Here is a 26,749-nt window from a genome sequence, read left to right as displayed (position 1 = left end):
TCTGCATTATGGCTAAATACTGTATCTTGCAAACAGAACGGCGTTTGTACTGTTTCAACCCTTGCAATTCAAAGAGGCCAGGAGGATTTCACTCTAAACAGGGTTTTCTAGAACAAAGCTAGAGGACACTGGAATGGAGATTTCAACCTCCCCTTCGAGCTCAGTATGTTCTGTGAGGTCAGCTGGGCTGTGTGTAATTTAACTGTTCTGTAAGTGGAGACCTGAGACCTGTGGAGATGTTGAACTCCACAGCAGAAGAACAGTTCTGATAATGCAACCTAATAAACTGACCATACTCCACTTCCTGAACAGTTTTCCTCATCCTTCCTCCAGCCATGCATTACACTAATAAGCAGAGCTTAAGAAATAAAAACCACATAAAATCAACAGACTTCTTCACTCGAATCAATTTTACTCCTATACCAACAGAAAAAAATATTTCCTTGCTCTTCCAGTTTTCAAAAATGGTATCGCACTGGGGGAAGGATGGGTGCTTTTCCCTGCACGGGAACAAAAAACATTTTACACTTTTCATGGTTGAACATTCAGAAGTTACAAAAGAAAAGAACTATCTCTGAAAAGTACGAAAAATGTACTGAAATGTTGAGTCTCCCCATAAACTTTGAAAATACAAGCTTGTGGATTCTAACTCATAACTTGCCATGAGATAGCGGTAAAAAGGTCAAAGTTATGACTCTTCCATTGATTATGAAAAAGTATCATCCAATGTTTAAATTGCAGCATTTTCATAACTCTTGGTCATAATTTAATGTACGCTTGTACACTGAAAACATGCACGAGGTGCATATAATCTCATAGACGAACATCTAAATATGATGAGATAACGTGACCATACAAGTAACTGCAAGTGTTTCTTTCCCCTGCTAGCCTAGAACGATCATGAACCGTGAATTCTTCCAGCTAATTCCTGCTAAAGAAATCATAAGCCAAGAATTACATTTTGTTGTACCTGCATTTTAGAACAAGAGGAAAAGTGGTAGGAAACCTGAGTGGCTCTGGGCTACGAAAGAGAAATGAAAATCATCTTCCACCAATTCTGAGGACAAGGAATCAGGGTCTGAGTCACTCTAATGTGCAACATTTTGAGTTCACACACTATGAAAACTTAAGTTAGATACAATCAGGTATCTTTCCTTCAAACATAACCCCCAGTCCCACATAAAACCCAGGAACACAGAACCCCACACTGTACCTCTGATGTTATTTCTGTGTAACAAAAGAAATGTTTAAGGTAGAGGAACAGGAAAGAGTGCTTTAATAAACAGATTGCTCAAGACTTTGTCAGCTCTACACTGGAGGGAAAACACTGGGTATGTATAAGCACAGCACAGATACAACAGCAAATGCATTCCCTTGAGTATGAAAGATGAGACAATAACCACAAAGACACAGAATTTTTATGGACCAATTTACAATGAAGGTGCAAGAAGAAGCGCAGTTCTGTATTTATCCCAGACCCAGGAACGAAGGAGACCACGTACAAGACAAAAAAGAGAGCTGCCAACAAGCCAACGGACCCCTGGCAGCAGTGGCCACCACAAAAGCTGAACAGTAAGAGGAAAATCCCGAAGCACTACCATAAAACTGTGCCAAAAACCCAGTGAGGACAGGATGAGCACCACAGAGGAAGCCCTCGACGTGCATCTCTAACGCTAGTGCTCTGCAGCACCAACTTCCCAACTGGGGGGCGAGGGGAAAGGGGATTTCAGTCAGCACTGCCAAGGAAAGACCATCATCTTCTTTCCAGCACCTCCTTAGAGGAACAAATAAAACTGTGTAACATTGATCAACAAGGGATAACCTTTCTATTTAAAAATGACTCTGCAAAAGCCTTCGAAAGGCTGCTGCTTGGTTCAGGTCAGCTCCAAGCCTGTCTCAAACTCTTCCCTGCACAAGCAGCAAGGTAATCCGGAAAAATAGAGATGAGAGCACTGCTGGAGGGATCCACTGCAGCACATTTCGTCATGGGGGGATACAAAATATTTTGCGATCCCAGTTAACCAATGTGTCTCCCCCTTTGTACAGTCACAAACATCATTCCTGAAAGGTCCACTGACACAGGTCCTTGGTTGTGTTCAGCTGATGATCCCCTCTGTAAGCTGAAACCTAGTTCTGGGATTTTCGGTGAACATAAAAGTCACTGAATCCCATAACTGCCCATGGAGTGCTGCTGCCCCCCACACTGTTCAATACGGGTGTTGAGAACGCACTTTCATCAGGATCTATTATATAAACAAGGTGGTCATACACTGGATTACTTAGCTAGAAGCAATGGAACAAAAGTTTCTTTTAAATAACAGACCAATATTTAGAAAAAATTATTATTTTAAAAATTCAATTCCTTACCAGTTGAAAAGTTTACTCAAGGTGGAAAGTCAGCACAATGGGACTCCCAATTTAGAAGTGCTGGATGAATAAAAAAAGATACTTCCCAATTAACGTACACAGATGTCTCTTTGGCAGTCCAAAACAAAGCAGACCTTTCAGTTCTACAAGTGCTACCCTGACAGAGCCCGTAGTTAAGTTGTGTGAGTTAGAGGTAGCTTAGTCATAAATTATCCCAATTACTATGGATTTTTGATAACAAAGTGATAGACCTGAAAGAAAAGTATTGAGTGAAGACAAAGTTACAATGTGAACTGAGACAAAGCAAAAATGCAATACACAAAAGCGTCAGAATTGGGAGTATTTATTTCATTATTTCAGCAATGCTAGTATTTAATAAATTAGTAAATATGTGCTCATTCTGATAGTTCTTTTAAAGATTTCAGTAAAACCAAGAATTAAGATGCGGCAAGCTTTTGGAATGAATATCAATAAGCAAACTGATATAATTCAGAAATACCTTCAGTGATCCGAATGCTAAACCCAACCTGAAGCACTCCTTCGCTGCCACGTACAAGTTACAGAAAATCCAAAAAAATGAAAAATAATTTATAGTCCTAGCATGCTGGACTAAAAATCACTAGAAGTGACTGTTTAGGTAACACTGCTTTCAAAGTGAGAAATTTTACTGTACGTGCAACTTTGTAGCCTATAAAAGAAGTCAGGATTCTAGATCCACACCATAGGGAAGCCTGGAGTCTGACTCATCCAAGATGTGAACACAGCACTATCAGCAAGTAGAAAGTGTTATCAAGGATGTGTATCCGAGCTACTTTTTGTTTTCCTTCAGCTTCATTATACCTGGGGGTTGTTTTTTGGCCATTACTGTGATTTATCATTGCTTCAGACAAAAGATTCTTTGTTTGTTTTCAAATTACCTGCATGCACTGGAAATCATACATATCATGAATGTTTTTTTGTTCCTGTACGCTTTTGTTGCCTGTTTTTGTTATTGCTATAAGTTCTACAAAAAAGAATTTAAAAACGTATTTCCCAGAACAGACAGGAAGCGAGACATGCTATCACAACCCTGAGGATATCCTCTGTTTCACACCGAAACATAAATCTTAAAGCCCAGAGGATATCTGCATAAATGAAGAGCATCTGGACAACCTCAGAGTCACAAGCAATATTACCCAGCCACAGAAAACTTCTGACCTACAGGAGCTGATAGGTGATCCCAACCATGACCAACAGAAATTGCAACCAACACTGGAGCCGAGGAAAACGGGGATCTGGTTTAACAGACAAATACACAACCAGAGCAGCAAAGGCAGAAAAATCTCCCACAACGTTCAAGTGCAAAAAGCTTTCAAAAACAAGGCACAAAAGACCACATCCTTAGTTGTCCCTGCCACCATCAGCAGAAGAAATCAAAGAAAATCAGACTGTTTCAAAGAATTCAAGTGGAGGTGGAGAGAGTCAAGACAGTCTAAGGCACTCTGTATCAGGGAGATGGAAAGACCCAGAGATCAGGTCAGTCTGGACTTTTGAATTCCAAAAGTACAAACGGAAGACATTTTCTATATTCTTCAGGTGTTCATGTCAGCATTTAAAATTAGAACAAACTATTTTCAGAGGTGAAGAACATTCATGAGCTGTGAAGAATGACTACTTCCAAATTATTGAGGTATTACATTTCAAATTGCCTTAATATAAGCTGATTTATATTTATGACCAAGTTTCATACAGTGTTTAAACTTTCAACAACTCCTCCCAAGTCAGATCATTGAACCTGAAGAGTTTAAAAAATAAGGCAGGAAATATTCTCCACCTTCCTTCTCTCTTACATCCAGGCATCTACACGCCAGGCTGTTCAGTGCAGTTACCCATCACAAGAAGCTTTCTAAAAGTTGTATTTTGGTCAGCAAGGTGGTAGTTTATGTATTAGTCTACTGTAGCACCACGTACCACAGGAGCTCTAGGTCTAATCCAAAAAGTTATCAAAAACTTGGTGCACTGCCCTAGTGCTTTGTACATTAATGAATGCAACTACTGTCTGATGGCCATACGTACTCCTAGTGACACCATGCTTGTCATCTTTACAGAATCACAGAATCATCTCAGTTGGAAAAGACCTTCCAGTCCAACCATGAACGTCACACTGACTGTTCCCAACTCCACCAGATCCCTCAGCGCTGGGTCAACCCGACTCTTCAACCCCTCCAGGGATGGGGACTCCCCCCCTGCCCTGGGCAGCCCATTCCAACGCCCAACAACCCCTTCTGCAAAGAAATACTTCCTAAGAGCCAGTCTGACCCTGCCCTGGCGCAGCTCGAGGCCATTCACTCTTGTCCTGTCACTTGTTCCTTGGTTCAAGAGACTCATCCCCAGTTGTCTGCACCCTCCTTTCAGGGAGTTGTAGAGGGCCATGAGGTCTCCCCTCAGCCTCCTCTTCTCCAGACTAAACCCCCCCAGTTCCCTCAGCCGCTCCTCATAAGACATGTGCTCCAGAAAGCACAGGACTGATTAGCACGCACTGATCCACCCAGGAACCCAACCACCGCTCTCTTCCAGGGAGACTTGTTCTCTTTGACAGCAACCTGTGATATAACCCTTATTTTAGGAAAATTTAGACATTTCCTACTGAAGCATGAAGGACTAGAAAAGCATCTATCTTATTAAAGTGGACTTTCGGGGCCTTTCAATGAGTGGCTTCAGTGACACAGGTGGGTTGAGGCAAGATGAAAATAACCAGCTTGCCACTACGTGGTAAATAAGGACTCAAGAAGCGTTTCAGTGTCACACAGGACAAGGCAGCACTCTCTGCTTGTGGGACAGGCTGTACGGCCACTAAACCACAGCCCCTATCCCTGACCTCTGCACGGCACGTGACTGAAAGAAAAAACTTGAAAAATAAGCTCATCACCCAGACTCCCTGGTAAATACAATCTGTGTGCATATATATTTTTAAATCAGTGGCGGTGCTACACGCAGCGGCATCATCATGCCCATGAAACAACAAACTCATTCGCCCTCAAAGACCGTGTAACATTGACAAAGCATTGCCAGAAGCAGCACACACAAGAGATTGTGTTAATCACCCTCAGCTGAACACAAGCACAACCTAACTGTGGAGTGATAAATGCAAGAAAACAACCGACTGGTAACATAAAGTGCAAAGTTTTTAACCTCATCTCTCCCTTGCTTGTTGCTCTGAACTAGCATAAGCAGAAGAGAGGTCCTCTGCAATAGTCCTGCCTCACACTAGACAATCCTTACATCATGTATAAATCTACATTGTTATGAAGTTCCTTAGGAAAATAAAATACAATTAAAAAATCTATTAGTATGAATGACAATTTACATATTACAGGACTACAACAGTAAGCCTCTCAAATGTCAAAATTAACTAGAGAAATTGATAGCTGTTCAACAACTAATTTGATTAGCTGATCACCAGGATTTCACATTTGCTGTCATTGGTATAATACAATTACTAAGAAGTTTAGAAGCAATCCAAAAAAGCTTTTATCACCAGCAAGCACTCACTTAATAAGCAGAGGGGCACTTGTGAATATCACTTGAAGGATTATACGCACTAAACCACCTTCAATTCTTCACAGGCAATAGGAACTTATTTCTACTTAACCAGAATCTCTGAGAACTAGCAAAGATGGGCTGCTAGGCGTCTATCTACAAGATATCTATCCTTGGAATTATTCTCATTTAATCCTTTAATGAATAACTTTTAAGGAATTTGGGAAAGTTAAATTTAAAGACTATATGGTAAGGGAACTACTGATAACACCATCCTAACACTGAACGTGAACAGTTCGCATTTTCTGTTGAGAGATGATAACTCCTTTGGCAATGAATTTAAAACTCAATTAAATATTTTCTAATATTTTTTGTCCATGAATCTGAGGAGGATGCAGTTCTGTTCAGCACTACTAGATTGACACTTCCTTCTCGCCTGATTTGCAAGGAGGTCTGCAAGATTAAAATAGGCTACCTTTGACTTCTTTCTGTGATTTCATTAAATCCAGCACAGTTCAAGGAGCTGTGATAGCAACCAATACGGACCAAGAATTAATGTCCTCTATCCTATGCTTATCCCAAACAAGCTGTGACTGTGCAACAGATTCAAAACAAATATTTCCCAAACCATCATTTCATTAAACCAAGCAAAATGAAGTGACACCATAACGAAGAAGCAAATAAATTCCAAACACAGTAAGGTGGTCTCTGTTCCTAGCACATTAAACTTAGTTGAATGAAGTTCATCAAAAATATACCAGGGATTTCTAGAGAGAAATTCTTAAAAAGCAAGCGGAATAACTATGCTGTTGGAAGTTTTTATTATTGTTTTGTTTAAGCCAAGGTCTTACAGAAGACACATGACAGGCTTTGCACACAAGCCAGCAGGAGGGATGGTGATAGTTCCCAGTTTCTGCCCTCCTACAAACTCCCGTGAGACACACTGACGTACCATCAGCCAAGAAATACCCCTGCATGGGAATCTTCAGAACAACCTGCTCCTACAAACACATTGCTTACACAGCACTGCTCTCCCACGACACGCTTCTATACTGAGCAGCAGCAGCAGTGTCTCACAGGCCAGCCAAGGTGCCACCAACCCCCAGAAAAGTCAAGACATCTAAAAAGTGTCCTTGATATCTTCCAGAAAGCATACCAAGAGCTTGAATACCACCACGTCGCCTGTTCAGGGAGGCTGAAGCCCCCATGAGAACTGGGGTCTGTGATTTGGAGCCTGACTCCAGTTGTTTAAGGGTGGCTTCCGTGGTTCACAGCAAACTCCCACCCTGTCACTCTTAGTGGCCTCTGGCATGGAATGCCAGTGGCATGGAGGAGCTCAGCCGCTGCCTATGAATTGATGATTTTTGCTAGCTGCTTATCACACACTTAAAACTTTAAAACTTTTAGAAATGCCAGCTGAACAGGAGCCAGCAGTGTGCCCAGGTGGCCAAGAAGGCCAATGGCATCCTGGCTTGCATCAGCACTAGCGTGGCCAGCAGGGACAGGGAAGGGATCTTACCCCTGGACTCGGCATGGGTGAGGCCGCCCCTCGATGAGTGGGTTCAGTTTTGGGCCCCTCACTCCAAAAAGGACATTGAATGACTCGAGCGTGTCCAGAGAAGGGCAACGGAGCTGGTGCAGGGTCTGGAGCACAGGTCTGATGGGGAGCGGCTGAGGGAACTGGGGGGGTTTAGTCTGGAGAAGAGGAGGCTGAGGGGAGACCTCATCGCCCTCTACAACTCCCTGAAAGGAGGGTGCAGAGAGCTGGGGATGAGTCTCTTGAGCCAAGGAACAAGCACCACGACAAGAGGGAATGGCCTCAAGCTGCACCAGGGCAGGGTTAGACTGGCTCTTAGGAAGGATTTCTTTGCAGAAGGGGTTGTTGGGCGTTGGAATGGGCTGCCCAGGGCAGGGGGGGAGTCCCCATCCCTGGAGGGGTTGAAGAGTCGGGTTGACCCAGCGCTGAGGGATCTGGTGGAGTTGAGAACAGTCAGTCTGAGGTTAATGGTTGGACTGGAGGAGCTTCAAGGGCTTTTCCAACCTTGATTATTCTGTGATTCTGTGAAATGTTTATAACAACTACATGGGATCACTCAGTCACTCCCGCTGAAGCAACAGTTCCCAGATTTCAATGGAACTTGGATTTGAGTCTACATAAATTAGATGCATTTAGCCATCAGAAAATACACACAGTTTAAGTCACCGTGTTTCTAGGAATAGCTCTGTACCCAGAGACACTGACAACAAAAGTGAAAACCAGGAGCTCGAGGCTTTCCAAGTGAGCCCGAGGTCAGGGATAGCCAGCCGTGCCCCATCGCAATCTCCAGCCTTCCTGGCTGATGTGGCAAAGCAGCTGCCTCTCCGTCCCGGGGCGAGGTACTTCACATCCCTGCTAGGAGCACGACTGATCAGAATTTTAAAATTCCGATGCAAAACGAATAAGTATAAGATGAGATGTGATATGGAAACCAGTCCTAAATGTTTAATATGATCAGCAACTCACAATTATTTCTTAAGTGTCTTTTTCTGGATAACTTTTTCCACTGCATGATCTTAGTGAGAAGATAATATGAGATGCTGCTTTTGAATAAGTTATACATTTCCCTTGCTTTACTTGAACATAACAATGCCACCATTATTAATATTTTTACTCTACAAAACAGCACTAGCCTTCCAAAGAAAAAGTCCTTGACCAAAATATCAGAGGATATTAAACTGAGAAGTGATCTACTGATGCAAATCATTAAATCTATTTGCATTTGCTTACTGAACCCTAACACAGAAATTAAACTACATAGTGTGGGAAAAAGAGCTGGTTTTGCATGGTTAAAAGGAGACATCTTGGAAGATCCAAGCTCTATGTCATTAATTTTCCTTCTTCCCCTCATTAACAAGTAAAATGTTTTCACTGCTTGAAAAGTTTTAATAAATAGGAAAAAGCAGGGCAGCTGACATAAGTTTTTAATGTAATATACAAGAGCTTTTAATATTTTTACATATATTAATGTAAAAGCTAAAAATAAATGTTAAAAGGTTACATTTGTGGAGAAAGAAAAATGGCATTTACAGTTACAGGATAAGGTTTTAGAATTTAACTCTTTTTCTCCTGGCAAGGTGTTCTGCAGATCATTTGCCATTTAACTGAAAAATCAATATAATTGCAAAGGTGAGCCGTTGCAGAAGTGGCACGTAGGTTAAGGACACGTATTGCCTCACAGCTCTGCACTCCGGGATGATTTACTGTGCTTTGTCCTACCAAGTCTTAAATTCTTTTTATAGAAGGAATTAAGGCCGGCATTTTAAGAACAGCTATAATTAGCACAAGCATTGGTAGTATTTTGAGGTTTTCTGCAAATGCATCAGCCAAAGGAGGCAATGAAGACCAACTATTGCAGCTGCCACCTCCAGCTAGAGCTGGGCAAAGCCACCCAACACCAGATAAAACCAAACAACCCTGGTACTTCTCCAACACCGTACCTTGTTCTGATCATAGCATCTCACAGTCACAGCTCTTCCGCTAGATAGCACAGACACTTCTCAGCAAAACGCCTTTTGTAATTCAATTCTCTCGCCTAAGGAGAGCTGCAAGAAGGGTTCCATTATCCAGACAGGCAACTGTACTGACACCCCACTGTCTAATCTCAAAACAGCTCTGTAGCTTTAAATTATTCTCAGCATCATCTGTCTATATATCTAGATTTTTTTTGGAGGACCAGAGAAGCCTGGAAAGAAAAGCAAGATGAAGAGTTGAATATTTAAGAACACCCACTAATTCTGATCCATAATAGAATCATGCTGCCCATTTTCCTATCTTTCTAGCAAGGATTTGCAATGGAAAAATGCTCTGCTGCATCAACCTACCTCTGGCAGATGAAGTGGAAAGGTTCCACTCATGGAATTCCAGAAGAGTTAGTACAGACACACCAGGCATAGCATCTGTGGCATAGTATAGGGCAGGGTGTCAGGAAAAGATTTCTTTCCTGAGAAATTTCCTGAAGAGGTGATGCTGCATAGACAAATTCTCACACTCCCCTTCAGCGAAATTATTTTTCAGCACTATTACAGCTCTACATCTTCTGCACTAGAAATAAACCCATCATATTTGTGGTATTTTCAAGTGGGTGTCTGCACAAGTTATATTATCTAATACAGTTTGTTGTTATTTTTGCTATTTTAAAATATCACCACTGTAAAATGCGATCACCTGGCTTTTATAACATTTTGTGCTTTAGAAGTCTTGGCCAACCATCAAGGTTTACACACACACACACCAGTCAGGCAGCAGAGCTTTTTGTTCCTTTGCACACCAAAATACGGCTTTTGGTGTTTTGACACGGCATTGTCTGTGTTAACATTAAAGGTTTTAAAACATCAGATTAGTACCATGAATAACTGCCCAAGAAAAGTCTGGATTTTAATTTTTTTTTACATAGAGTCCTCAAAGGCTTCTCTGGCTAGATTTCTGGACAAAAATGCAACTGAAGACTTGCAAAAACCTCTCCTATTTGAATCTTGTAATACTGCCTTTGACAGATGAATAGAAATGCAGCAGCGCTGTCAGGAAAAATAACACATCTAAAGTACATTATTGATTACAGCAGAGTTGCTCAAGATTCACTTCAGTTTAAGTGAGAGAGGAATGTGGGTTTTGCCAATTGTGCAAAATAAAATTCACCATCCACACCCGACAGTGAAACTCCTCCTGCAAACCATTTCTAAAAACGTATGAAACTACGTATTTGAGCTGTACTGCGTATAAGGCTTTGACAAAGTCTAAACTTTCTACATGTTTTCAGAGTTTATTTCATTTAAGTTTTTGAAACACTATTTCCAATAAAAAGTTCTCTTATCCTGATGCAGCATAAACAATCTGTAGCATCTCCACAAGAAACTATGAAAAAACCTAGCTCAGTTTATTTTTAATAAAAGGAGGACTATGCTATATAATAACTCTTCCTGCCACATCCATTGAATCTGCTGAAATAAAGATTGATGCCTGGATATTTGTAGACACTTCTATCAGAGAAGGTAATATTTCTTTTTTTCTTTCTCTCTTTTTTTTTTTTTTTAAAATATACCACATTCCTGCTATTTTGAAGTAATTGGAAGTAACAAGCATCATCTTCCTATTACCCACACATCTGCATGTTTTGTTTCTAAGACAAGTAGCATAAAACTCAATGAGATTTGTGAGAGCTTAGTGCTACAAGTTCAAAGATATTCAGAAATAAAAGGCTTAGAAAGAGAAATAAGTGTAAGACATCCCTTCTCCTTTTGGTGACTGTTCTACACAGGCACCCCAAACACGCTTTCACTTTACCCATCAATATGAAAATCAACACTGTCAGGGTGGTGAGGGGTTAAAACTCCAGAGAAGCAGCCTAAAGACCAGACCAACACCGAGCACGCGTGTACCGCTGCACTTCCTCACACGCACAGCGTTCCCCCTATTTTCAAGGGAACTAAACGTCTAAAATCCAGCGTGGATTTTGCCCCACAAGCATCACCCCGGAAGGAGCAGGCGCTCTCTGAGCCAGCCAAAGCAGCACTTTGAAGCTTTTAAGACCAAGTTACTACAGAAGCAAAGAACACATGGAGCGGTCCAAGCCCTTCACCTACCCACTACCAAAGGACTTCACACACTCAGACTCGTGTCAAATGCGGACTGCATCTCAAACCTAATCTCTTTATATTAATGCCTACAAAAGATCCATCTAATGAACCATTTTCCAGTCACTGTAAATGGTAATTAAATACATTATACTATAAAAAAGTGCCACACAAAGCATGCTTTGATCATCGGTAAAGTGCCGTCAGCTTGGACGATTATGGTTTTTACAAGACGAAGTGCTCTGTTTCAGCTGGCAGAAAAGCGGTGTTTTAACATCCTCCCCTATGGGAGCAGGAACACCACCTCACAGAGGACAAACACTGCTACAGTACTTAAGAAAACCAACCAAATATAATTTTCAAAAAATTAGAGAGATGTCAAATTTTATTAACGTTATTACTCACGAGGTCTATAAACTGCATGGGGACCATAGGATGACTCCATATGGACAGTGGTCTCTGAAATAACCAGCAATACAGCTTCCATTATCCAAGAATAATGCCTGTAAATACAGTTGCCCTTCTTCAGCGGCTGAAATGTCAGGCTCTGCAGAAGGAAGAGAACCCCACCGTTTGGTTCACAGAATCATCTCGGTTGGAAAAGACCTTGAAGCTCCTCCAGTCCAACCATGAACCTCACACTGACCGTTCCCAACTCCACCAGATCCCTCAGCGCTGGGTCAACCCGACTCTTCAACCCCTCCAGGGATGGGGACTCCCCCCCTGCCCTGGGCAGCCCATTCCAACGCCCAACAACCCCTTCTGCAAAGAAATACTTCCTAAGAGCCAGTCTGACCCTGCCCTGGCGCAGCTTGAGGCCATTCCCTCTTGTCCTGGCACTTGTTCCTTGGCTCAAGAGACTCATCCCCTCACCAGTGTCAAGTCCAGGGGTAAGATCCCTTCCCTGTCCCTGCTGGCCACGCTAGTGCTGATACAAGCCAGGATGCCATTGGCCTTCTTGGCCACCTGGGCACACTGCTGGCTCCTGTTCAGCCGGCTGTCAATCAACACCCCCAGGTCCCTCTCTGACTGGCAGCTCTCCAGCCACTCCTCCCCAAGCCTGTAGCGCTGCTGGGGGTTGTTGTGTCCCAAGTGTAGAACTCGGGATTTGGCCTCACTGAAACTCCTCCAGTTGGCCTTAGCCCAGAGATCCAGCCTGTCAAGATCAACCATCAGATACACCACACTTTTCCTCAAGAGATGACCTGGAGTCTGTAGATACTATGCTACCAGTAACTGAAGTTTCAAACAGGTCTCTAGGACACCTTTCCCCTCCCTGCTCCCAACCCTACATTTAGACATCATCCCAACACCATTAATTTTACTGCAAATATATACTTTGTCCCATTCAGGTTTTATCCTACACCATTTTAATTAGAAAATCTCAGCTGTTACACAATAATTTTAAGGAAGAACTGAATAGGGGAGAGTGACATCTTCCAAGCTGCATTGCCAATACCCCTCTATTCACATAAGTCACATCAGATGTTCACAGTACAAGTGAAATCTATTCCAAGCCACTATGCAGAGCAGTCGCATACCTACCTCCTTCGGTCAGGTTTTAGCATGTCTCTGAGCTCTGTTAAGTTCCTTAGCCTTGGCTGATGCTTATTGGAAAAACAGGAGGAGTGGCACTCTCCCAAATGCCTCCCACTTGTGGCATCAAAGTGAGATATCACTCACAGTAAATTTTACAGTATGAGGAATGAAACAGTTAGCAAAGTTGACATTTAAACCATCATCACTGGCTATGATTAAACACCTCAGAGATGAACAGAGTGGTTCACACCTCTCCGAGTTATTGTTCTAGGCTCTTATCAGACTCCCGTACACCACTGCATCCGCTGCGTTTTCACACACTTGAGATTTTCTTTGAGTCTCTAATAGCTGGAAACCTGTTCAAACTGAGGTTCTGGAGAGTTTGTGATAATGTTAGACTGGCTGATAGAGGTGGACTGAAACTCTGGTGAACTTCTTGAACTGCAGATTCACCCTTAAAAGGTTTAGGCAGATTAATAATACAAGCATGGCCAAACCAGCTCCTTGTTCATCCTCCTTTGATCTCTCTCAGTAAGATGTAGGGAAATGAAACACTATAAAGCAAATCGCAAGAAATACAGAAGGCAGATGGGATCATGCTGCTTCCAAAAAAATCTCTCTTCTGAAAATAGCATAAAGGGAAGTCTGGGGTATTCCTACACCACCAGGAAAATGCACATTTTGACCATTCAAGCCATGGTAAAGCAAATCAACCTGCCCAACCTCAGTTCTCAGAAACATGCCTGAAATGCCAGAAACTCCTCTGAAGTCTCTCAAATGCAAGTTCACATCCATACCAACACCTCGTTCTGACTCTATGGAGGAGGAGCAGACCACCTGCATGTGCTGCAGCTGGGAGCTCAGGTTCCTCCATCGAGCTGGAGCCGGCCGTGTGCCCTGGCAGCCCTTGGGCCGGGGGAGCAGGAGCCCAGCGGCGAGGGGGTGGCCGTCCCCAAATCACCCCCATCCTGCCCCAGTGCTGGGCCCACCCAAGGATGGCAGCGACGGACCACAGCCAGCTCAGCTACGCTTTAAGTCAAAAAACTCAACAACTTCTGACGGTGGCATCCTCAAGTCCCACAGTGGATGTCAGCATTAGCATTGTCTGGAATCTGCACCCACTAATCGGAAGCCAAATTTAACTTTCATTCCATGCTCACGCTCATCAGTACACAGTAATAAGTCGCACTGCTTGTGACCCGGCACCCAGCAGGACAGGATTTCCCAACCACCCACTGGAAGCTGTTTCAGTTTACCTCAAGGCATGTTATGCTACTGCCCTTTCTTTTACGAAAATCCTCCAGTTGCCACCGTATTTCACTGCATTAGCCCATCTGCCAGCTACATGTGCCACAGGGGGCGGGAACCCCCGGGCGATTTTCCTGAGGGAAGAGGGAATTCCTGAAAGAATTTGGATGTTTGCAACACAGGGAAAAACTGTTCCCTGCTGCCATCCCAACTGCCAAGCCAACATCCCATGTTTCCAAAGTATCTTCTGCTGGAAATATTCAGCGCAGGAAAATATGAGTATGGCTTCTGTTACTGTTAACAGAAGGCATAAGCGTGACCCCTGACTTGCCAAGCGATAATTTACCCCTCCAGCTCAGGAGTAAGACAGGGCTTCTCAAAACACAGTCATCCCAGTGTGGGAACACCACAGCTGACAGCGGAATAACAAAGAAAACTCATTCTGAAGCTGTTAAAGACAGTTAAAAGTACAATAACTAAAAAAAAAAAAAAAGTGAGTTTTTCTTCTGGACGTGAACAAACTTGTAATATTGCAGGTAGGACACTGGAGGAAAGAGAAGCATTAGTTTTATCAAGAAAGTTCCATTTGTGTACACCAAAAGAAAAACTACAATGGCTGATATAGTACTGAATATATATATATACAGGTTATGTATATTTTTAGTTCTTTTTTTGAAAATATGAAGTGTGAGGCTGAAGTTCTCAGAAAGAGACAAATTTATGAAATCAAGCTTCACCTTCGGTATACTTTTTGCCCCACTTTACAGTCGTGAAGCCGTTCAACTTGTTTCAGAAATAGCCCTATAATGAATACACAGATCTCCAGATTCACCTCCTGATGATGTTGTATGTAGGTTAAAGCTATCGCAGCCTCTGTTGCACAGCATACAGGTATCAAACACAAAGAATTTGATTATTCCACAGCTATTCTGATACTGATGTCATCTATTCTGGCTCTGTCTACAGCACTTTATTAACTGACACCATCAACTTGAATGATGAACAAGTCAATCTGCAATTTAAACACTAAAACAGAAATAGGTGATTTCAAGTTACTGTTTTAGCCAATTGTTAGCACTGCACTTAGATTGCAAAACAATTTTAGTTAGCATTCAGCAAATTAAAATTTTCACAGATTTAGCAGAAATTCCTCATTCATACACATGAAATTTTATTTTATGTATATATACACACACACATTTAAAAAGCTTGAATAAATTTCCTCTCCAAACAGAAACCATTACACTGTGACGTGTCTTGACTTTCAAACTCTGCCAGCTTCACAAGGAGCAGAATAACCTTAGGTTATTACAATTAGTTTCATCTCATTAATAGATCAATTTCTTTCAAGCATACTGAAAACTAGATTTTACTTTGTTGCTTCTCCTTTTAGTCTGCATTATAGTCTGTGTTCTTAAGTTTTAAGGAGAGCCATCACAGAATAGGTTGTAATCTCAGGTGATTAATTGCACAGCATTTTACAAGCTGTAAAATAGAGCAAGATCTCCACAAACCGATTATGCCATTAACCAGGCACTCTTATCAGATTTTTTCTACAACTAGCAGGTTTGTCTGATGATTGCAAGTCTTAAGTATTTATATATTTCAAAGGTTTACTTATTTTTGTTGTTAAAAAACCCTAAAATCTATATTGATTGTTACATGCAATTCTACACGAAAAGTCCCAAGCACCGTCGAGCAGAATACCAATATTTATTACTAGACTTGCGCTCATTATGGTTCTCTCTGACAGGGGTCCATTAAAATCAATTTTTATGTTTCTTATGGTTTTTTTTCCTACCCAATGTTCTTACCATAGTGTTTATTAGCCAGTTAGGAGAAGCACTGGGCACTGTTTTGTTTTTATTTTATTCTGTCGAAAACAATGAGGCCAGATTTAACAACTATTCACTAGCAATGAGTAGGAGAGATTAAATGTTATACTTCAGCACAAACATTTACAGATGGCTTTAAAATTTTTAGAACTTTATCATCAGTAAAGACAAAAGCAAGTCCCACCTTCCACCTCTTTTTCAGATTTGAATTCCTAAAGTAATTGTAAGAATATTCTGCTTACCATTAACTTCTGAAACACTCGAGAAATATTCCACCTATAATATAACAATTTTTGCATATAAATCATTCAGTCTGCTCAGTTAAGTGTTATCAAGATGCCAGTAAAGCCTCAACACCTCTGTGAGGCTGGGAAACTAAGTCAGCTCACCGCTGAGAAACTGAAAGACCAAGATCAGATAAAAATGAAAGAATCATGAGAAGGATCTAGACTGCCTGATGTCTGCCTGAAGAACGAGACCGTGAGATCCTTCTTCAACCAGCCAACCCGGACAAGTTACACGAGCAGACAGCAGCGCCCCCCCCCCCCCCCCTCCACCGAAATGAGCTGCCCTTACACACAGGACAGGCCTTGCCCTGCAGCAAGGAGGGGAGTGACCTGCAGGGTCTGAGTAGCAGCATCTTCCATTTGTGCAGGCAGAGGTGAGTCACAAAGTACTTGGAGCTTTTGGGGACACATGAGTAATTTCCTGGGAAAAGGTCTGTGTGCCTGAAAGATCCATTTCTCTACCCTGCCTCCCCACCACCACTTGCTCTGAGGATATTTACTGTCCCAAAAAGTTTTGTTCAAAAAGAGAAGGCAAGCAAGGCAACCTCATCATTAAAGACAGAAGTCAAACACAGACCTCTGCTCTTACTTCTCCAGGAGAGCTACACAAACACACCCAGTATAACACCTCCCCATCCACATTCTTGGTCTTTATGAATTAAGAGCCTGTAATTATTTTCTTCCAATAATCTGCTTTTTCACTATGAGCCTGTATTTTTTAGCACCCAAACATCACAACTGTTTTTTTTTTTGTCTTCAGCTTTTGTTTTCAAGCAATTCACTTTATGTCTAGCATTATGAAGAACACCACACAATTTCTTGTATTCATCACCTTTGAGAGCCCCTTAACCTTCTTCCTACTATTCTTCCACACATTGACGTTTCCTCTTCTCAAGGGTGAAGAGTCCTCATCTGCTTAGCTGTTCTTCAGGCAGATGCTGCTTCGCAGCAAAGGCAAGCTTCGGCCTTACCCTAAACACCACTTTATTTCCATTCCTCATCAGCAGAAATCCAATACTGCAATCAGCATATAAAGAAACTGAAGTACTTATTTCCATATCACTGGAGTTGGCAAAACTGTCAAATCCAGAAGCTTGAGGATTTTCATATTAGAGGCAAAGACATATTTCAACCAGAATACACACTATGCTTCATATTCCTGATTAATTTTACACACACTTAGATTACAAGGATAATAAAATAACAGAAAAGGGGAAACCCCACAAATCAGTGGAGAATTTCTGAAGCAAAAAGCATGGGAGAAAAGGACAACGTGGAGAGAAGGAAGCCAAACCTGTTTGAGTCTTGTCAGAAAAAGCTCTGCTGTAACGGACTGTGGTAAAGGCTGCAATTTTATTACCAAAAACAGTTGGAAAGACCCGCCTTAAATAAGTAGTATTAGTAACTTTCTTTTTGGCAGAGGAATTTAGCAAAGAACTTTGGCATCTAGTAATTTTGAAAGAATTCAGTGTTCCTTCTAAAAGCACCCCCGAGCATTTCCTCACAAATAAGAAAAAACCACAGACCAAAGTTCTGAACAGGACAGATGTACTTCAGCAGATTAAACAGCACTTAGAAGCAACAGTAAAATGTACCAATGCCTCCTCAATCAGTCCTATATTTGAGACCGCCTCCACTGCCATGTGTATCATCTGTTCTGAACTCCAGATATTACAGCTATGGAAAACCAACGAAAGCTCTCACAAGTAGTATGCAGTAATTAAAACAATTATTCAGTGCTGGTTCTGCCTGTTGGAACATATATATCGAAATACAGGTCTGCAAAGTTTGCAAAGTATGCAAGGAGGTCTTAATCCTCAGTGACAGCTTTGCATGTGTGTCCAAAACTAGAGGGTAGGATGTACTTTCAAAACCTGCGTTAAAAATACTTCTATTTTTGAACATTTCTTTGCTGATATTATTGATGCAGCAGGGAAAGAAATGCATTTTGGAGCTGCCACTCCTTAAAGGTACTTGAGGCTGCTTTTGCCTCTCACAGGAGCAAGGGCTGGGTTCCCAGCATGGCTAGTAAAAACAAGCACGTGTACTTGTGTCTTAGACCCTCTGGGCAATCCCTTGCCTCTACCAAGTACATAAACATAGGATCAAGAGGACATGAACTTACCCACTCGGCAGCACGCTCATTTTCGGGAGTTTTATTTCATGTAAGCCCATTTCACACCCAGATATTTGGAGTTTTCCCACGGGGCTAAGCAGAACCGCGTGTTTCTCCTTGCACTGAGATTCTTCCTGTTTGGAATTCACCTGTTCAGGAAAACAAATTCCTCTTTATTGCATGCATTTTCACCAAGGAACACTCATCTCAAGATATTGAGTAGTTTTCAAAAGTAATTTTTAAAAAAAGCAAGAAAACATTATATTTCAAGTTTCTTCAACTATGGCTTTTACTTTCAAAACTCACAACTTAAATGATCCATCCTAAGAGGTCAGCATCTAAATCAAAGTCTCAAAAAACATGTTAACTAGCAGAACAGTGACCTTCATAAAAATCTCAAGTCATAGCAGTTTCATGGCTGGTTTATCAGCTAACATCCAGCGTGTTTTGACTGATTTCAGAAGGATTACTGTGACAACAAAGTATATTCACTGGTTTAGAGCAGCAATGTTATGCAAATAACCGCTGAACACAAATAGAACGTCTGATGGAAAAATATATGAAAAAAAATCAATCATTCCTCGGTAAAATAAACATTTTTTTATTCCCATTGTTACTAGTCTGGTTTTACGATTACTGATAGGATGTAGTTGGAAACAGATGCCAAGAATTTCTCAATATTGTACAAGACCAACAATAACATACTTGTCAAATTCATCTTGGCTAAAAAGCCCCAACAGTCTGACTCAGTAGATGTTTTGAGTTGTATTTACAATTTGGTTTGTACAATCATTAGGAGAGAAACAGGACAGAAGACCACAAGTATGTCCACTGCAGTCACCCAGACACCGATATCACTACCAGGACAAAAAAGCCTTTGCTCCAAAGAGCTAAATTCAAGTGAAACTGGACAAAAAAAGTCAACAGAACAAAGAAACTCAAGCAATTGTAAGGCAGCACAAGCTAACTGGGTCAAACATACATCCTGGTTACACTGAGAGACCAACAAGATTTCTTGGTTTTTAGTCACTCGGACTGTACAGCTAACTTGCAGTTTGCCTTACACCTGAAAAATTCACTTGTTGCTTCAATATTCAGAACCAACAGTCTCCACAGACAACCGTGCAAACTTATTTTCCCCAGTATTTCCCCACGTTTATAGTCTACCCCAAGGCACCCTGCAGTCCACCTCACCTACGTCTGCCTACAGCAAGGGGGACGACGCTGACAGCCCGATGAAGTAGCAGATGAAACGCAGAAGTGCTGAAGAAGGTGAGAAGTTGATTGAAGAGCACGATGACAGACTGGGGGTGCATTAGGAAACAGGAAAATCTGTGTATGACAACTTACAGCCGACCGCTGCTTGCAGCTGTACAATAATTATTTTCAAAATAAGAGGAATTATTTTTAAATCCCATTATTAAATGCTATGTAATGAAGTCACATCTGCGAGTAATATAATTACTGTGAAGAGAGGAGAAAAAAAATAAAATCAAGCAGACAGTTTTGCCCACCAGGGCAAAAGTAAACTTAACCCTCTGAATTTTGGGAAGCACTTCCGCAGTTCCTCAGTTAGACACGCAGCAAGCAGAGCAAATAGCTCACAAGTTCTGCGCAGTGCGCTGCGCTTGAAGAACTGCAGGTTGCTTGAGGTTTACTTTGCCTGTAATCCAAATCAGCTTTTTGCTAAATAATCAAATGTTTGCTGGTGTTACAAAGAAACTCTCCCTTTCACCCAACTTTTTCTTTGTTCCTTCTCCCTCCTCAAGGGGAGGACATGAGTGAACTTGTTTTTGGAGCAGCACCTCACTGCAGAAGTCTTAGTAAAAAAGCGACATAAGAGTTTACAGATGTGGAAAACCGGTATACATTCTTCATTTTTATTTGTGTGACAGCCCTAAACTAAATGCACTGAACCTCATACCATGTACTCCATGAATGTAACAACTTAGTGGTAAGAGGACAGCTTTTTCATTATAACAAAACACAGGATGCAGCAAGTAACAGAAAACTATAAATAATTCTCTGAGTTCACACCAAGTTGAACTAAGCTTTATAGATGAAAACCTTGAGTGAGTACAACTAGTATTTTCAGTCTTGTTTATCATACGCATTGGGCAGCAATATTTAGAAGGTTTATTTTCATAAAAGAATGAAACCACATGACACACAGCCACATACATATGTGATTGGGCTGGGAGCCTCAACGATGAAGGTCACCGTACCAACCTACAATCCTCCCTCCAGATACTAATGTGCCTTTGCACTATTTACCTACAGCTACTGAGATGAGCCGGAGGAGATTGAGGTAACCACACGCTCCTGCAAGCACTGCTATTTGAAAATAAAGAGAAATTTTATTCACGATTTAAACTGCAGCAGTTTTCAGGTGCAAATAAACGGCCTTTAAACTTTGTCGGCTGAAATTACCAAATGCCTAGACATCATTTACTGGAGACTGGTGGACACTGAAAACCTGCTCCTCTGCCCACATCCTTCCAATACAGGCACAGTTTGCTCAACACCATCTTCCCCATATGCCCTTGTTGAAGCTGTGAGAACTAGAAATGAATGGCAGATTAAAGCAAAAACCTAATAAATCCAAATAAACTGCCTTCTGCCTTTTTTCTCCAGCTTATCTAAATGAATCATTCAAGGAATTTTGATCAGGTACTGCACAAACTCCACCTTCACTCTCCCTTTCCACAGTAATACCTACAAATCTGTATCAATATCTCTCGTAATTTTGGAATTTATTAGGTAGAAAAAACAGGACTTTTGGAGAGGAAACTTCTCCTCCATCCTCTGGAGTCTTGCCACAGAAATAAAAACGTCAGTGCAGTGTATGTAAGCCTGTATCTCGCTAGACTGCTAAACGCTCTCTAGAAAATTGGAAGGCTGTTGTTAGCCAAAGGAATTAAGTCCTTTTTGTCATTAATAACAGACGAGTATCAAAAGGTTTTCACAGTGGAAGATTTATCAGTAAGAATATTAGCATGATTTATGAGTTAATGTCCTGTACAGAGGAGCCTCATTTTCCAGGCGTGCTCCCATGACTTTGCAACAGCACGTGCCTCGGTGGCACCATGCTCCTCCGAAGGGCGAAGGTCCCCTAAATTACACATCAACTCCACTGAACACCACTAGGAAACAGAGATGTGCCGCTCAAATTGCTTTCCTAGGGTTCAGATGCTAACGATGCAAAACAGCAGCGAGTTTCATCTCCTAAACGAGGTGCCATGAACCCAAAAGCCAGCATTAGCTTGATGACTTGCATATAAGGATCTTAACCTCTTATGCTTTCCACTGTAATTCAGTTTAACAGCCTTGCTGCAGCCAAGGTTTTCAGTACTAAAACACCCCTCCCATTTGATTAAATACAGATTTTATTTAAATTTGCATTAACGGGCTTTCACATTACAGTAAATAATTAAAAATTATTTTCTACGTTCTACTGCTCCCAAACCCCTTAAAAATTCCACTGTAGTTCGGTCTGAGATACTTGAATCCAATTCATATCCATAATGGGGAATGGATAAATAAAAAAAAAAAAACTGCAGCGAAATCTCAAGGGTCAACAAGGTTCAAAAGAATCCACAGCAAATTGTTTCCATTCTTCGCGTTCTCCCCAGAGGTTTGCATTTTCCAGAAGACAAGTCAAGAGAGCAAACCTCACAGCATTTCCTCTGCTTCAGCCCTGTGCCCCAAATCACAGATACCGAACTAAAGGGGAGAAAGAACGCAAAATATCTTCAGGAACATCGCTTTCCAACTTCTCCTGGGTCCTCACCTTAAAGAGCTCACCGCACACGTGTACAGTGTTAAAACCCCAGAGACTGCAGATTTCCACTGGAAAAACGCAGCAGTACTGCCCGTGATGTGTTTGCACCCACCACAAGCCCTCAGGATATGGGAAACTGTCTTAAAACAAGTTGTGTCTGAAGGCTGTGGCCAAAGATACCGAAGATGTCACCTTTTCTGACGTTTTCCCTTCAGTATGATTGAGCACAGGAATTCTCCCCATCAGGAAGGAGCCAGAGCTCTATCTCTGATGGATCTCCCTCTGCAGGTTTTTCTATTTCCTTCACTCTGCTTTAGCAACAATAGAAACCCACCACGCCATATCAAAATATTAATGATAATCCCCTCTGCCACCACCTGCATCTGATTTAACAGGGTATTTCCATTAGGCTGTAGCATGTGGCTAAACTTCAAATGGAAGTCCTCGCGATTTTTTTTCACTTGAATATTTCTGAGAATCGAGGCAAAAATAACATATTCAACTGCTAAACCTAATGTGTTCTCACACATACTGCAATTTTATTTTTTTAAACCAGTAGAGTCCAAGTGCATTAATCAGCAAGATGTCACAGTTGCCTCCAAGAAATGGGTCTCTTGATCCTTTCAGATTAACAAAAAGGGTTAATTGCTGAGCTAACCGATAATGTAAATACAACCAACAGGGTGAAACTGCATTACAATACTTTTTCCCCTATTTCACCTGTCATTTCTCAAAGCCAGAAATGGTCCTATTTCTACCATTTCTAGACTAGCCACTGCTGCACATTCGAAAATTCTCTCACACCATGACAGTTACTGTTATTTAAAAATAAAGAACCCACCCAGATGCCATACAGGGTTTCTCGTGCAACCTTGCTCCAATGTTGGGCTAGGACAGAACTACATACTGGCTTCAAAAACTAAAAATTGGCAGTGCCTATTGTCTGAAAGGGTCCCAAATAGAGCTATACCTGTTAGAAGCACAAATCATAGTGCTCTTTAGCTGTAAAAGCTGAATTTCTGGACTTATTTATTCCGTAAGACCAACACAGTTTGAGGGTAGTTTCACTTGGAGAGTGCTGATGCTAGTCCATCCCTCTAAAGGTGTGACCAAGTACCAACTAGTTCATTTACTTCCTATTCTTCATAAACACATCCTAAAGACTCATCACTTTGATTTTGATATATTTGCATCAGGAAGGCTGCCTATAAGCTATAATTCTCAAGCACCTGCCCTCTTTCTATGATGCCATATAATATCAGCGACTTGCCAAAAAGCGGTACTGGGAATTTGAGTTTGAAAGGATGATCAATAAATGCCAGGGAAGTTGCTTCTTCATCCTAATTACAGGAAAGAAATACCAGTTCTGAACTCTTTAAGTGTCCTTCTTTTGAGTATCACAGTGTTCTCAAACCTGCTTGTTATTGATTTGAGTTTTGAATTAAAATTCAATGAAAGCTTGAAATATTGGATTTAAATTTAAGGGGAATACTTCACAGGTACCTGGACTGGTTTGGCAATTTGTTACTTCATTTCAGTCATCTTGCTAGAGTTGTTCTTCCCAATCCAGTAAGTTTACATCCTTCTCATAACAAAAACCTTTATCAAATCACATCACCGGGACTTGTTGAGGCAAAACCAATCAGGGACCATGAGAAGAAAGAAGTTAGCTTTGTCCATCAACTCCACAGCAGCAAGGTCAGGAGGACAGAGAAGAGTAGCCCGTTACTAACGCCCTGACTATTCTGAAGAGTAAAGGTCAGTGTTTCAGCCGTGTAATACAGCAGCAGCAGCAGCGAGCGCTGCAACCAGGGCAAGGAAGGGCTGCCACTGCAGCCAGACCCCTACCCGGGGTTTTGGAAACAGCTATTGCTGCTCCGTACCGAGGCAGCTGAAGAAAAAAAAAAAAATCCAGTCATTAACACCTCCTGTTACCATCGTAAAGACAACTGCATGAAATCGCCGTTTAGAAACACAAGCCCTAATGCTGTTTGCAAAACGTTTTAATTGCAGAAAGGTTCCGCCACCCCGCCTGGGACTGCCGAGACGAGTAACGAGGCTGACCACGGCCCCCTCTTTGGCACAGCTGCTGCCGAGCCTACGCATGCCAGTGGTCCACTCATCCAAAGTTTTCATTGAATTATAGTTCTCTCAACATCGCCCTAATAGCTTAAAACTTCCTGTATTTGTTTTACTGGTTTCTGCATGTTTATTTAAAAGGAAACAATCCATTGTACGTTAAGAATATGCGAAAAGATATTAATAGTAAAGGTAATGCATTTGTGCACATATACTTCAGTGTGGAGGGTAATTTTCCAACCTGATGCAGCTAGTCTGAGATGAGAAAGACATTTCTTACACTTTTTTAAAGCAGAGAAAAATTTTAAGGACTGGGAATAAGCACAAGATCCACACAATCAACATGTGATCAAAACGCAAGTCCCAAAGCAAACCTGCTCCTGTTAATATCTTGATTAATCATCCATCTTTTCACCTTCCAAACAAACAGTGGCTGCTACTGTTTCAACAGAAAAAAGAATTTATGTACTACAAGTAATTTCAGTGTGGGGAGTAAAGAAGGAAAGAGGAAGACAGACGTTTCATGCCCAGAAATAGTTTAATAGACTGGAATAAAAATTATACAGAGTGAGAAATATTTAATTCTTAGTCTTTTTCCTTATTATGAAATGTTAGATTTCTTTCACAGCTAAAGTATCAACTTTTCTAAAAGCCATTTCCTTCTCCTGAAAAAAAAGTCCAAAGATTGAGCTAAACATAATGGAGAGAACTCTAAAGCTATAAGGATGCCCCGATCCAAACAGGTCCCTGCAGGTTTGACATCTTCATCTGGACTGCTGAAGCTGTGAGAAAGTTGTCCTGGAACCCAGGGCAGGGCTTCTCCTCGTCTAACAGAACAAGAGAAGGCTGCTGCTGCCCTCCGCAATCCACACTCCCATGGCAGTCCTACCAACATCACTCATTATTTAATGAAAAAAATACCTTCTGAACAAGATAATGCACATTTCCTGTGTCATTACACTTACTTGAACATCACACAAAACAGCCTTCAACCACATGGAAAACTGTTAGTCCAAGGAAAGCTGAGTGCCCCCCAGTTTTGAATTAAGGCAAACATTAAATTTTGAGGAAGAAAAAAGGTGTTGCGTTCATTGCTTAAATTCAGTAATAAAGTCTTGAAACAAAACCACCATCATGGTAGCTAATCAGATTTAATTCTGTCAATATAATCTGCTAATAAAAAAATAACATTTAAAATTACCTTTGATGTTACAAAATACAACTCCTTTATACAGTGCATCAGGTTCTTGTGAACTAGATGACCTCCCATCTGGACATAAGCCACTTTTTTCCCTTACACATCCCACAGTAACTGTCTATACTGTGTGTATTTCTTCTTCCTGTGGCATCCAAAGAAAACTCTCAGCTTGCCAGAATAAAGCACCATATATCAGGTCCATATATTTTAGCCCTTGCTGCAAGAGTAATAAACACCTCCACAGCTGAAGAACAGGACTGTAATCCAGATAAGGCTTTTAAACAAAAGCTCTACTGAAATATCCAGCAGCAAGATCTCCAATGCTTCTCTAAGTAAATCTAACCTTGGTTAAGCCAAACCTGTAACTTCAGAGGGTATAAAAACAAAACCTACTCATTTCCTGGCTAGGGGAGGTTTGGAAGAAAATGTCAGACACACTGTAAGTAAATCCAGGGTTAGTTTGGGGTGATACAACAATTTCTTTACCTTCCAAAGAAATAAGCCCATAAAAAACCATGAAGGTACAAAATTAAACTGTGTATTTTGAACATATACAAACATACACGGGCAGAGCAGCCACTAAAGATCAGTCCCCACCTTCGCTTGCCGAAAGGCCCAGTTCACACAAGCCCCCGACAAACCGGGGGATGCACGAGAGCAACGTTTGCTTTCGATGGCTTTTAAAAGTATTCAACAAGAGCAGACACATAATTCTTTATTAAACAATCAAAGACAACAAAAGCAAGTTTCTGTTGTCCCATCGTATTATACTACTAATGCTCTTTGGATGGCAATCAAAAGACCCTGAAATGCCAAGCTATGAAAGTGTATTTCCAAGCAGTGGTAGCCTCTGGCTCTTTGGCTACATCTTCAGACTGGTGCTTTGGCAGACAGGAGGAATCCTGGTCTGTCCAATGGCAAATTCCCTGTGTACTTACAAGGGCTATCCCAGACTTCTTTATTTTACTTAAAGGATATTTTAAGTGTAATAAAATATATTTTTTTTCCTTTGGAAGAGGCAAGTAGGTTATGACTATTGCATTCCAGAAATGTGGTTTTCTACTTCATCTACTGCCCGCATGCCAAGCTTTGATTTGAGACAGTGTCAGCAGATACCTAAACACAAGACCTTAGTGGGCTGTTTAAACAGGAATTCAGATGTACTAGTTC

At 41.3% G+C, this 26,749-nt stretch overlaps 1 protein-coding gene across 2 annotated transcripts in view; it reads right to left on the bottom strand.

Moving 5' to 3' along the window:
- MGMT (O-6-methylguanine-DNA methyltransferase) overlaps positions 1 to 26,749 on the bottom strand; it is a 171,664-nt gene that overhangs the window by 130,305 nt on the left and 14,610 nt on the right. For both annotated transcript variants that reach the window (XM_074875559.1, XM_074875558.1), the window contains exon 4: positions 18,531 to 18,670. In XM_074875559.1, the coding sequence (XP_074731660.1) occupies positions 18,531 to 18,670 (140 nt within the window). The remainder of the gene's footprint in view (positions 1 to 18,530; positions 18,671 to 26,749) is intronic.

Source organism: Strix uralensis, chromosome 7, assembly GCF_047716275.1.
Source record: "Strix uralensis isolate ZFMK-TIS-50842 chromosome 7, bStrUra1, whole genome shotgun sequence".
Lineage (NCBI taxonomy): Eukaryota > Metazoa > Chordata > Aves > Strigiformes > Strigidae > Strix > Strix uralensis.
This window is presented reverse-complemented; position numbering and strand designations above follow the sequence as displayed.